The sequence below is a fragment of the Anopheles bellator genome, chromosome X (genome assembly GCF_943735745.2).
Source record: "Anopheles bellator chromosome X, idAnoBellAS_SP24_06.2, whole genome shotgun sequence".
Classification (NCBI taxonomy): domain Eukaryota; kingdom Metazoa; phylum Arthropoda; class Insecta; order Diptera; family Culicidae; genus Anopheles; species Anopheles bellator.
In genome coordinates this window covers 1,901,496-1,914,379 of record NC_071287.1, presented here as the reverse complement: position 1 = coordinate 1,914,379, position 12,884 = coordinate 1,901,496, and the positions used below count along the sequence as shown (strand labels likewise).

General features: G+C 52.8%; 1 protein-coding gene across 2 annotated transcripts; it reads right to left on the bottom strand.

Moving 5' to 3' along the window:
* Nucleotides 1–835: 835 nt before the first annotated feature.
* LOC131213593 (probable ATP-dependent RNA helicase CG8611) lies at nt 836–11,604 on the bottom strand. Of its 2 annotated transcripts, none has more exons than XM_058207663.1 (5): nt 11,518–11,604; nt 9,536–11,370; nt 9,299–9,465; nt 1,201–1,399; nt 836–1,118 (listed from the first exon to the last, which is right to left on the bottom strand). In XM_058207663.1, exons 1-5 carry the CDS (start codon nt 11,575–11,577, stop codon nt 929–931), a joined length of 2,451 nt encoding a protein of 816 aa, XP_058063646.1. In that variant the 5' UTR covers nt 11,578–11,604; the 3' UTR covers nt 836–928. The 2 variants fall into 2 exon arrangements, with proteins under 2 accessions (XP_058063646.1, XP_058063647.1); XM_058207664.1 differs by having other exon boundaries at nt 11,435–11,524.
* Between the last annotated feature and the right edge of the window lie 1,280 nt (nt 11,605–12,884).

Here is a 12,884-nt window from a genome sequence, read left to right as displayed (position 1 = left end):
AATACAATCATCGGGGCAGTAAGGCCCGACGAGAAGATGCACTCCCGCTGAACCCGGAGCCGCCAGGGTATTTGGGAGCTTAAAACACGTAAGGAAGAAACAAAAAAAAAACCGCACGACCACGGCCTAATGGATGGCGCCTCGTTTCGTCATCTTCTCCCGACGGGCCGATCGCCCCGACAAATGGCCGTTCCGGGAGTGGGGGAGAGAGAGAGAGAGAGAGATCGTAATCAGCAACCCCGAGCGCGGGCGCACAAACGCACCACAGCCTCAAGCGGGTGGCGCCAGCCACGTCACGGCCACGGCCCCTCGGAGTGGGGGGGCTCCTCGCTCGAAAGTGGCACTAAACAGTGGCTGCTCCCGGATGGGTTCTCGGACTCGCTGAGACCGAGAGGACACGAAACCGCACCATTTGGGAACCATTAGCGCCGGGGCGTTGCGTTGTGGGTGCGGGGGCGCGCGCGTGCGGATCGAGGAACGGTGCGGTTTCTGCAATTGTGCTGCGCCTCCGCGGGGGCTGTGGTTGGTTGTGGCTCCGACTCCGCATCAAGCAGGCAATCACCAGACGGACCTCCAGACGGACCTCTGGCGGCTGTCACCGACCTCGAGTCCTGCGTGAACGCCGGTGGCGAACGGTTGATCTCTCTCTCTCTCTCTCTCTCGCGCTCTCTCTCGTTCGCTCGTTGCAACCGGAAGATGGCCTACCGTTATCTGAGCCACAAACTGAACTACGTTTAACGCTCTCCCTGTCTATCTTTCTCTCTCTTTCCTTTCTCACGAATAAGTGAAATAGATTCTGACGGTTTCTGGGATCCCTGTATATAGAGGAGTTAGCAGTTTTATTGCCCGTTTGTTTGTTTTTGTGTTGCCCGCGGTCCGGCTGCCGTATACTGTTGTTCGTGCCATGGCGAAGGACTCTCGAAGGACATTATGTCACTACTTTTTTCGCTTTTTTGCGGGCCGGACCGAGGCCACTGTCGAACTCGGACGTATTCTGGACCCGGGAGCGCCGGGCGTAGTCGGCCAGATCTCGGTGCGGCCGGCCGGCGGTCTCAGTTGCCGGCCTTCCGTTCCGTCCACCGCCCGCCGGACGCCGACGAGCTTCGGCACCGTGGGACCTGGGGGCGAAATAGACGGTAAAGTTAGAGCACTGCCTCGCCTTGTGTAGCGTCAGAGCGCTCGAGCTCGAGTAGGACCTACCTTCTACCGGGGGCCCGGACTCTCTGCTGCTCCTCGTCCTCTTGCTCCTTCGGGCCAGTGTGCGCCTTCATGAACTGTTTTGGTGGGTCGCGCAACCCCAGACACTTGGCGTAGTGGCCCATGTGGATCGCCCGGATCGTGAATATACGGCGTAGCTCCTTCGGGAAGTTGGAATAGTAGCGAACCCACGACACGAACGCTGGAGTTTCCCACGGCAGCGGCACCGAATGGAAAATATGGAAGTAGAATAATATGTATTACAATATAGCAGCACGCAGCACCCTCCGTAAGTATCGCGGCCGGCGTTAATCTCGCATCAAACTGCCATCGCCGGCCACTTCATTCGTTTCAAAGGGTATTGTCAAGAGGGTCGCGACGGCAGAAGGGCCATAAGAGACCTGCATGTCAGGGTTCAGAGGGCTACTATTTAATCTCTCTCTTTTTTTCTCGCTCTCTCTCTCTATCTCTTTTACTCTATCTCTATTACTCTCTGGGGCTAGAAATCTGTAAGTGGACCATTGATTGAGAAATTCAATGTAACATCTACGGCACCCACAACCCACAACCCGGAAACGCTCCCCCCGGGGGACGGGAAACGATGCCGTGGTACCCCCACCGCATACACTGCAGCCCCCCATAGCGTCATCAGCGGCGGCTTTTGGTCGGCGTAATTATTTTACCATTTTGGCGGCTTACACAGCGCGCGAGCCGGCTCTCGGCGAGCCGGAACAGTATGGCCGCCGTTCGCGCGGGATTAATGTTCAATTAAGCCTCGCGCGGCCAACGACAGGCTCCCGTAATGCCGCGCGCGCCCTGATGAAACCCCCCAACCCCCACGAAAGAACTGATGGTAATTCAAGCAGACGCAGCACATATCGTCTTTCGGTGTGTCCATCAACACCTGCCAGTCAGCCAGCCGGACTGGGTCAGTGGCCGGGCCCAAGGCATCGGCCCTTCATGAAGCGGAAAGAAGCCGTCGATGGAGTCGCCGCTAGCGCGCTTCGGCGATCGGACATTTCCGCGGCCGACGGGACCTGACCAGACGCGGAGTAAGGTCTCCTTGCATCGAATCGTTGGAGGTTGCGGGTGCGTGTTCTCTGCGCTCAGCTACGCAGCTTATCACCCGAGAGCCAGAGTCGCCTCCACGGTACTCGAGGTGTCGCATCGGGGCCTACAACTCTTCCAGGATATTCGCTGGCCGGCACCGGAGATTTCGGCATTCCGAGATGAAGGAAAAGATCAAAACAGCGGACCCCTTCCATGAGCCGTACACATTGCCTGAGAAGCGCGGCAACTCTCTCTCTCTCTCTTGCTCGCTCACTCACTCGCTCGCTCGCTCTCTCTCTCTCGCTGGTGATCGGTCGGAACAATTGAGCCAGGGCAGCAGGGAAAAAAGGATAATGCCGCCAATGCAGGCCACCTAAAATGAGAATGAGAATGAGAAGGAACGAAGGAAGGAAGGACGGAAGCCGAACCCAAAGTCAAGAGGGACACACTTCAGAGGTCTATTATGGAGTGCACAGCAACAGCAGCAGCGGCAGCAATTGAAAAGTCATTGAATTTGCTCATTTTTAATGGACGCTTAATGACTCGGAGCGGTGGTGCGGCGAGTCAGTTGTGGCGTACATATTACACTTCTCGGCTCACTTCAGCTCCGTGTGCCGCTCTCGAGTGCCCGTTGTTTCGCCTCTCGCCTGCCCTCTCGCTCTTCCGGTGGCGCTACACGCATTGCGCGCTTCCGCAACCGTTACTAATAATGTTGGCCTGCCATTTTGGCCCCTTTTTCTGGGCACTGGCCATACGCGGGATGGGGATGATGTTAGAGGATAGCTCGGTGAGGGGCGAGGGGTGCGGGATTTTCCCAGGCGAAAATAGAAACAGAAACATGCGCGCGGCAGCAACAACAACCCGGGGCAGGGGACCCGCCGCCAACACATACACAGTCGGGCGCAGAGTGTGTGATGACTTTTCCAGCCCGACCTGGCGCGAGAGCCTGTGGAGTGGAGTGGAGTGGAGTTATCGGCAGCACAGCACCCTTGATGTTGTTGTCGTCCTCGTTGAAGGACCGTTGAAAACGAGATCAACGCACAATAAATAGCTTCGGAGAGCGAGAGGGCAAGAGAGCAAGAGACAGAGAGCGCAATGAATGGAGGGTCCTTCATGGCGAGGTTCTGGGCCCGTCGATGGCATTTCAATTGGTGGCAACAACAATAATCCCCGCGTGCGCTGTGCGCGACTGTCGCAAATCGCGAGGAGGACCGCGCCGCGCCGGATGATTATTGTTTCAGTTTGGCGTGTTGTTGAAGTGAGCGAAGAAAATGTATAATGCGCCTACCGCGACAATCAACCCAGGTATAGGTGCTCCTCAGCTCCTCAGCAAGGACTTCGCGAGAAGTCCGTGGTGGCCGACCGGATGGTGCCCATCGCCGGGAGCCAGAGTGCGCGTCGATCTGGGTTTGATTTGATTTTCATTTCTCTAGGGAAAAGTGCGACCCCCCGACTCCCAGCTTCCCACACTACCATTCTCCTGATAGCATAGTGATGTGAGTTGCAAACACACTTCGCTCGAGTGCCCCGGGCTGCCCAAGGCGTCCAGTCCAGATTGGATTGAACCAGCTTTGGGTTGCGGTTACTTGGCTGGAAAGGCCTCTGCCGAGGTCATTTAAGGTACCAGAGGACCAGGCGAACCGAGAGTGCACGAGGAGTCGCGATTGATCGTGAAACTGTCGGGGAGTTCCGATCGATTGAACCATCATTGTTTCGGTGGCCACAAGCCGAACGGAGAGCCGTAGACACCAATCGAATATTTCAATAGGTCATCGAATTCGAACCATCCCGCAGATGGTGGTCCAAGATTGCATTGAAATTCGTCTGAGAACCGAGAGAAAAAAGTGTTTTGTTATTATAATACCGCGAATGCCGTAGGAATCCCACGAACACGAGGAATAATGTTGCTCATTTACTTCGTTTGTCTTTAACATACTTAATTATGGGCGAAGGCGAACAAGTTGTTGCGCCTAGCTCGTATTTTGGGGGTTGGGATTACAATAACCGGGGGGGACCGGTTAACGCTATAGTGTAGAAATAGCCGTTCAACCGTGTTCGCCGGGGAAAATAACTGTTGGATGTAATGCACGTTGGCTCGTGCTCCTCCGAAAGTCCGAACTTTGGGCGGCATCAAGTTTGCCAAGTGCTCGGCTAGTGAAACGATATTGACACGGTGTGTTACGAGGGGAGCATTGATTTAGCTACGCAACACGCTCCCACACGGATTCGCTTCAGCCGCCGATTCCATCCAGGCTAGGTAACATGTTCCGAGAAATGGTGCCGCTGAATTATATGCCGCATCCTGTCCAATGTTCAGCATCCGGCATTGGCGACGAGGCGTTATCCCATTCCGCAGCCGCAGACATTTTGGGCAAACTAATCAACGCTTCCAAAATGTTCCCCACGTCCGAACTTTCTCTCTCTTTATGTATCTCCCTCTCTCTCTCTCTCTCTCTCTCTCTCTCTCTCTGTATACTCCTTGACATAATTTACTATTTGCGCCAGCCTCTCACACTCAGTAGATATGTATATATATATATATATATAGATATGTATAAATAGGCAAACGTACTATATTCTCTCCCTGAACCCCCGTCCCGCCCTTGCCACTTGCTCTCACTCTCGCCCACCGACTCTGCCTGAAACTTTATCTCGCTCTCCGTGCTTCAGCATGGCGCTTATCGTACAACTTCTAGTCCTTTTGGCCAAGCGCGCGAGTACGAGGTGCACGCGGGACACACCACAGTCAAAATCTCAGGAACAATCAATAAGCCAATCATCCAAAAGAGATATAGCCCCGTACTCCGCCCGGTTCCATCGCCCGATGCTGACGGGGTGGTACGCGAAATCCTAAAACGAGACTAACGAATCAAAACAAAAAAACAACCAAATCCACCACAGGATCGAGAACCGGATGACGCTTGGAAGAACGTGAGAGAACCCGCGGTGCAGTCAGAACCAACGAGTTCCACCGACGACCGGTCGGACGGTGGCCTTTCTCCTGATTTGCGGGGCCGGTAATTAACAAATAACAATAATTCAATAAAATAAATCCATTCTACCGACCGACCTGGGATCCGTTCGTCGGGCCCGGCCGGCTTGGATCACAAACCGCAACAGGAACAGGAGCAGCTCGGCTCGGCTCGGGTCGGCTAGTCCAATCGCTGGCGCAAACCGTTGGTGACGGTGGCCAAAAATGGCCGCTCGTACTGTGCGCCCCTCGACGTCGTAATGCGGTTTCCTTTCGGCGGAGGCGGCGACTACGGCGACGACGGTGCGCACTGCTGGTTCCAGGGGAGAATATATCAGCCGTAGCAGCAGCAGTAGCTGATAGAAACTACACCACGCGGCTACCGAAAAGCGAAGCGCCACCCGACCCGTCGATGCGTCGATATTAATCACATCAATTAGATTGAATCGCTTACATCTCCGAGAGCTCTGTGAACATTTGCAATCCGGATCGCTCGGGCGGGCCCTCGAGTCGGCCTGAGTTGTTAGTTTCAGGTTTGCGCAACGGCGCAACGACGGCGGAGCCCCACACCCGCACACACCGTTGCGCACATTAATTGACCCCGGCGGGATAATTACTAGATCTCCCACTGCTGCCGAGCTGCTGGAAGCATGCCGCACCGCAAGTGATGCCGCCCCGAACCGGAGAGCTCATACGGACCAGACGGGGCCCGGACATCGGATGGGCATGGGCGAGCGGCGGGACACTAATTAAGTGAGTGAAACCCGACCGACCAACGCAGGCGACAGCGCCGGTGTCGAGCCCCGCTCCCGGGGTCGTTTACTTTACATACCACAAATCCCAAACCCCACAAATCCTATCAAGCCAACTTCAAACCCCGGTCGGTCGATCGGACCGTGGGTGTGGGGGGTTTGCGTGGGGGCGAAGTTCAACCCTGTAATGATATACCTTTTAGAGCCCAACCTGAGCCAATCCATCCAACGATGGCCAGGGAACCGGGGACGGGTCACCAGGGGCGACGGTGCACCTTGCTCCGTCCTCCATCGTCCTGATTGCTCCCCGTACCACCCCGTGAATGAAATTGAATTTTGCCGAAAGTTGTTCCACTTCCGGGCGCGTTCCGGGACAATCTCTTTGTGTGAACGTGGAGACCCGGGGCCGAGTCCGTCGGAGAGAAGCCCGGTGCGGTCGGTCGGTGGCACGAAAATCGGCTCTTAATCCTATTAGGGGAAATACTGCTTTCCCGCTCCGGGATTTTGGGCGTTCACGTACACACCCCAACACTCTGCAAAAACACAAAATCTTCACTTAGAGACAGGAAACTCGTGAAAAAGGAAAGTTTCAGATGTGCCACCAGCCGGCGCTTTTCGGAATCTACTCACCCTCTCTCTCTCTCTCTTTCTCTCGCTCTTTTTATTACCTTTCACAGGGACCCCGTTTTTTCGGGCCCACACGTTGCTACTTTCTTCACACACAAGTCATCGTGTCCTGTCCCTGTTGGCAGCATCACCGCTGGTGCTCTGCCCCCTTCAACGCTTTCAGCATCCCCTGACTTCTTTTCTTCCAGATGAATTTACTTCGTTCCGAGCCAAATCAAATAGCGCTTCATGCTGGGTTTTTCGGCGCCGCCCCGCTTCGATCGACCGGGCGTTCCGACTGGAGGACCGGATCGGCCCCCAACGAGCTTGCACGGAGCAGAACGGATTGTGGTGGTGTGTCCTGCCTGTGTGTTGCTGTTTTCATCGTCGATGAGGTTTCTGTTTCTTTTTTCTCTGAAAATTACGGCCTGCCTGCCGCCGGGCCGCACAGTGCGCACCGGAATCGGAAGAGAAAATTGCCACTTTATACAGCAGCAGCAGCAGCAACACGCTCCGGCCAATAATCCGCGGAACCCACAATGATGTCGGACACGGCGTAGGAGAACACCCCCGGGGTAAGCGCGCGCGCACCGAAAGCATCGGATACGATTGTCGCTAAAGTGATTAATGACTAATTATGGAGTGAATTAAACCTCTATTACGAAGCATTATGCCGGGTGGTGGTATAAAGGGAGGATGTACGGTTGCACAGCGTCTCGTCGTTACACTTGCCAACTCGAGAAGGACTTGCGGCGGCGGGAACTTCGGCTTCTAGTGGCGCGCTCGGTCACAATACCTTTAGCAGCCACCGCCGGGGGGTGGGCGTTAGTGACAGGCACCCCTAAACCAACTCAATCGGTAGAGAGCCGTCGTAATGTAACGGCGCGGCGAGATGTAGAGCGCAATTAATGAGGCACACACATCGCCAACGCACCCCTTTTGTGTTCGTTGCCGCTGAAGGAGGGCCGGGGTTTAATGGAGTTACGTTAAGCCATATCAATTACCACAGAAACACATACACGCGCATAGTGAGTGGATATCGTTTCCGCCGGACGCGGGAGAATGGGAACGCTTATGCTGATGTCAGTCGAAATATTTGCGGGTCCCACTGAAGTAACCCTCCGAAGTGTAGTAGTCCTCCGGTTGGAGTGGCTCCCTTCCTAGGCGCTCCACAAAACGACCGGCAGTAGGCACCTTCGCGCGGGACCGGCCACGAATCGCCCACTAACTCACTTTTGGCACAATCCAATTTGTCATTCCGGGTTTACCGGGTCCCATTCACGCTTCGCGGACGCAGGAGGGTGCGCGCGGCGAAACAGTAATGTTTCAATAATGTTACTGTGCATGTGTCATCATCAATGCACGGTCTATTAGGTACAGCCGCAGGCGGCGCAGGATAAACCGGGAGCGAGAAACGGAAAGCAAATTGGCGGCCCACGGTAGGCAACGCGCGGAAACAGTATCATCTGTGGTTCGTCGAGTCGAGTGCTCCTTGGCGGCAGGGGAACGCACAGCATCCCGTCGGCTACCGCGCTTCGCTCATTACAACAATCGCGTTTTCCACGAGTCAACACCGCAAGGGGTGCCGTTTCCGTTATGTGTGATCTTTCGCTGCCACTCGTCTCCGTATGCGCGCTGCGCTGCGTTCATTGTTAACTCCCGGGTAACGGGAGGGAGCGAAACGAAGCGGGGGCCATGCCCGTGCAACCGTCACGGCACGGGGGACGGCGGATGTTTTTAACAGTAATTAAATTCACCAGAAACAACAATAAAAACACCAAAGGACGGTGCATGGAAACGCTGCTGGCATCCAGTGAATCGACGCTACCGTCACATTGTTTGACTTTCGGTTACGGGCATCGTGTCCGGTCGACTAGTCGGTCGGGATCTGGGGTACGGCTCCTGTACAACGGCCATTTGGCACTGTCCTACGTGTCTTGCTGTTCCCATTGAGGCGCTATCGAGGACCACCCATGTCGCTGAATGGTTGTCGACCGGTGGCACCAGTTTCGTGGGCACACGATTGTCCTTATTGGTCTACTTTGATGGCAGCGCTGCCAGCCCGGAGGTGTCCTTTATCGCCAAAGGCACCAAATAAACGACAAAGAGAAAATAGAAAAAAAAACACTGGGGCTCGTGCAAAAGCGCATTTGCAAACAACTGGGCGAAATCGGGCACGCAAGACCTTAGAAAGCCATTACGACCATTATTGCTGGCACCCGCCATCATCGGCATCCCTCACAGAGCATAGCGGAAACCTACAATTATAGCTAAACTCGATTAGCCGCTTCGGGAAACTTCGGGTGAAAGTTACGTTCGAATTGTTCGGCAACTGTTGTCGTTTCGATTGTAGACCAATCCGAGTCCCCTCCGATTAGTGGCTTCCATTGACAAAACCTGAACGTCCTCATGAATCCCAAGGAACAAACCAGAACCACACACCTACCGTACTAAACCTAACCCACTGCAGATGGTTTCATGGAATGAATATCCTGCAATGGATACAGCTACCGACATTGAAAGGAACGTCGTCGTTATTCGTTTTTGAGCGTTCCAATGAAGTTTTTTTGACACATTTAAGAAACTCTGATATTCAAAATTGCACTCTTGAGTGTGATACTGTAAATGTAATACTGTCTTCAATGAAATAAATAAATTGAATAAAATAGAAATACAGTCCATTCAGACAACCATACCTACTACGAACGATTGGAACACTTACCTTTGCTGGCACTTGTGAACAGTTCTTTTTCCTTGGCGACCAACTGCTCGAAACGGTACTGCAGCTCAATCGCGGCTTGTTCCTTGTTCTTGCCTATACGTTTCTGCCCACAGTTGAGCAGCTGCCCAAGGCATACGAAAATTCCGTCGATTTTTTCCTCCTGAATCCTGTCAATGAAACATGAGCACATCAATTTAGTGCAAGAGCGTAGACGAGTGGGTGACATTTGGTACGTACCGAATCTGCTTGTCGGCGAGGTATTTGATGAACTCCACTTCGGATGGTTCGACGCAAAGAACTGCTTTACCGGACTGGCCTGCTCGGGCGGTGCGCCCGACTCGGTGCACATAGTCGGCAAGAATTTGCGGCGCATGGTACTGCACCACCAGATCAACGCAGGGCACATCGATACCGCGTGAGGCCACATCCGTACAGATAAGCACGGCGGCTTTCGCTTTGCGGAACGCCTGAAACACCGAACTTCGCTCAATCTGCGTCATGCGTCCGTGCAGCTTGAAAAAGGCCAACCGTGGCAGCAGCACAGAGCCCCCATCGCTACCACTTTCCATCTGGCGTGCATCTTCGTCTTCTTCGTCGTCCAGTTCTTCATCAGAGTCAAGCCGCTTCGTGGTCAACACTTCCACCATAATGTCAAAGTGATAATCGACTAAATCCTGTGTCGCCATAAACACAAGAGCCTTGGATGGCTTTTTGCGCTGCTCGTGCGCTATCAAGCCACTGAGCGTAACCAGTCGCAGCTTGGGCGGTACTACCAAATAGCGTTGCTTCACCGTCGCAGGAATCGTAACACATTCGTCCACATTTAGCAGATGGTCGGCAAAGGTAGCCCCATCACTTGTTGCTCCAGCTGTTCGTTGCCGTTGGCGAATGGCATTACACGTTTCGATGTATACCGGGTTGTGCAGCGTCAACCCAGCGAGCTCTTTCACCGAGGAGGTTAAAGTGGCAGACAGTAGCACTGTCTGCAGTGCACCCTCCGGTCGAACGGTTGCCTGATCAGCGTCGACACGTTGAATCGTCGAGACAATCTCTTTGACGTCCTTCTCGTAGCCGAGCTCCAGTAACCGATCGGCTTCGTCCAAAACTAACCACCGAACTCCGGTTAGCTTAAGAGACTCCGTATTGCGAATATGATCGCAAAAGCGGCCCGGTGTCCCGATCAGTATATTCAAACCCGCGCGAAGACGGGCCTTCTCCGCCTTGCGCTTTTCGCCCCCACACAGATAACCGGACACAATCCAAGTGTACGGTTTTAGCAGCTTCACCAGCAGTTCATACGTTTGCAGTGCCAGTTCGCGGGTCGGCACAATCACAACGGCCAGGATGCCGTCGGTGCGGCGTGTTTTCGGCCGCTGTGAATGAAGTGCTTCAACGAGCGGTATCGCATAGGCCAACGTTTTTCCTGACCCAGTTTGCGCTCGAATCAATGCATCACGCCCCTCGAGCAACCGTGGTATGGCTAAGCTTTGTACCATCGTGAGGTGCGTGTAATGCAACAGATCGCTAACGTTCTTCTTCGTGTGTGAATGTATGTCGAGCGCTTCGATAGGTTCCTCACTAAACACGTTCTCTTCCATCGGCTGCACCATCGGTACCTCCACCTTTGGTAGGTCGGTTTTCAGGCGATCGAAAATGTTAGGTTTGCGTGCGCGAACTCTGGCGCCAGTATCCGTGGTAAAGTTAAACGTGGAGGCCTTCGCCTTTTGTTGCAGTGAATCGTCCTTATCAATTCTTTTCACGGAACTTTTGGATTCGGTAGCCAACTTTGCTGGCCCAATACAGTCCGTTTCCTTACGTTTCCGTTTCCCAACGGACTTGGTTTCTTCAAGCGGTGGCGACCTCGTTTTGCTTTCTTTCACTAGTTTATTGTTACTGATAACATTTTTCTGTGGCTCGAGCCGATCAACGGTTTTAGCTGAGGTCATCTGTTTAGCAACCGGTCGCTTTCGGGCTAGCACTGCCTTGATCGGAGTCGGCTTATTGAAGCTTATCGAGAAAGGAACCCCTCCTGAATCGATATTTGCCGATCTGAGCGGAACGCTCGCTTGTGTCTAGAATGCAAGAAGCAATCGTTAGGCAAGCAGCTTCAATACGTCGCACCCTACGGTTCTTTACATTGTTTTCCTCGCAGCATCATGTCGCACAGCGCCGGAACGCTTGAGTGCTTGTTGTGGGCAGAGGTTGATTTGTAGGCTTACCTTTTCAGGACCCTTCCCAGAAACACCGTCAACAATGAAATTGCTCAGCATCAGGTCCATGGTTGATTGCGAAGAACACAGGTACGGAAATGCACGGAAAACACACCTCAGATCAGTCACAAAGCTTAAAAGTCTATACCACGTGCAACAACGAACTCCGTAGATCTAGCTACGATGTAAACAAACACATGCGGTCGCGTTCCGGCTGTCAAAACAACTCGCCAGCATCGGCCCGGAGCGAACCCATCGGCTAGTGCGCTTCGAACCCATCGAGCCGTTCGAGCAGTATTGAAACATACGTCGATTTGGGCCTTGCTGAACGAAGCATTTTCAGATAGTTTTTATTTCTCACATTTAAATATTTGTTTATTTACGATATTATAAACGATATAGTTTTAATCTGTGTTACATTAGGTTGGCTAAAAAGAAATCGACGTTCGATGGGCCTGTCTCTGCGAGGTGCATCTTTAACATCGAAAATAACTGAAACGGGTCGATCAACCAAAATTTCACGTAGCCAGCTGTTAGAGTATCGGCACCATAAACACCACGCAAAATTTCAGCGGCCTAGCTTGAATTTACGCCTTTTTTCCAAAAAAAATTGTAAAATTAACCAAATTTTCTCTTAGTTGTCCTCCATTGTTCACACCCTGTAACTTACAAACGAATGGAACAAACAATAAGAAATAAAAACATTTTAAAAGTGCAAAGTATCAGCTTTAAAACGAGCCTAAATTTGAAACTGTACCATTGATACTTTACGAGATATCGATCATTAAAGACATCTATCGTGAAAAACGTCGATTTCTTTTTAGCCAACCTCATATTTAGCTTATAATATATTTATAATGACGAATTTACAATACATTCGTCGACTAATGGTGTTGGTTAAGGTTATGAAATAGTAAAAACCTTAACAAATCACAACACTAATCGCAGAGATTTCGTTCCTTTTGTTGCTACCTTTTTCACTTTCGCATGGTTCATGTGCAACGCACTGGACCTGCCGTATGTCTGACACCCCGAAATCTAACCTACCTTCGAGGTCAAGTGACTACGGAACTACACCCTGCCAAGCTCCTTTGCCAACATAATCAACCAGATTGGTGTTTTCGTCGTCACCTTTCGGGCGTTCGCTTCGCTTGGTTTGCCACGCAGCGGGGACGAGCGGTAAAGATGATCCTTCTGTCATGCCTTGCTGACATCCCTTTTCGACCCAGGCTTAGTGGCGCCTCTTGGTCCATTTCCGTTCCATAACAATCCTAATATGACACCTCATGACGGGCCCCGTTCGCCGACGTCCGATGGCTGGAGGTGCATTGGGGATCCGGAGCTGAACTCTCATTAAACCTGACTCCGACTGCTTT

Bases quoted from the DNA above. Each gene is read 5' to 3' on its own strand.
- LOC131213593 (XM_058207663.1), bottom strand. From the start codon at position 11,577: ATGGACCTGATGCTGAGCAATTTCATTGTTGACGGTGTTTCTGGGAAG. The intron at 9,466-9,535 runs GTACGTACCAAA...TTTCATTGACAG, and splicing joins CTCGCCGACAAGCAGATTCG to GATTCAGGAGGAAAAAATCG. The intron at 1,119-1,200 runs GTAGGTCCTACT...TTTCGCCCCCAG, and splicing joins GTCCGGGCCCCCGGTAGAAG to GTCCCACGGTGCCGAAGCTC.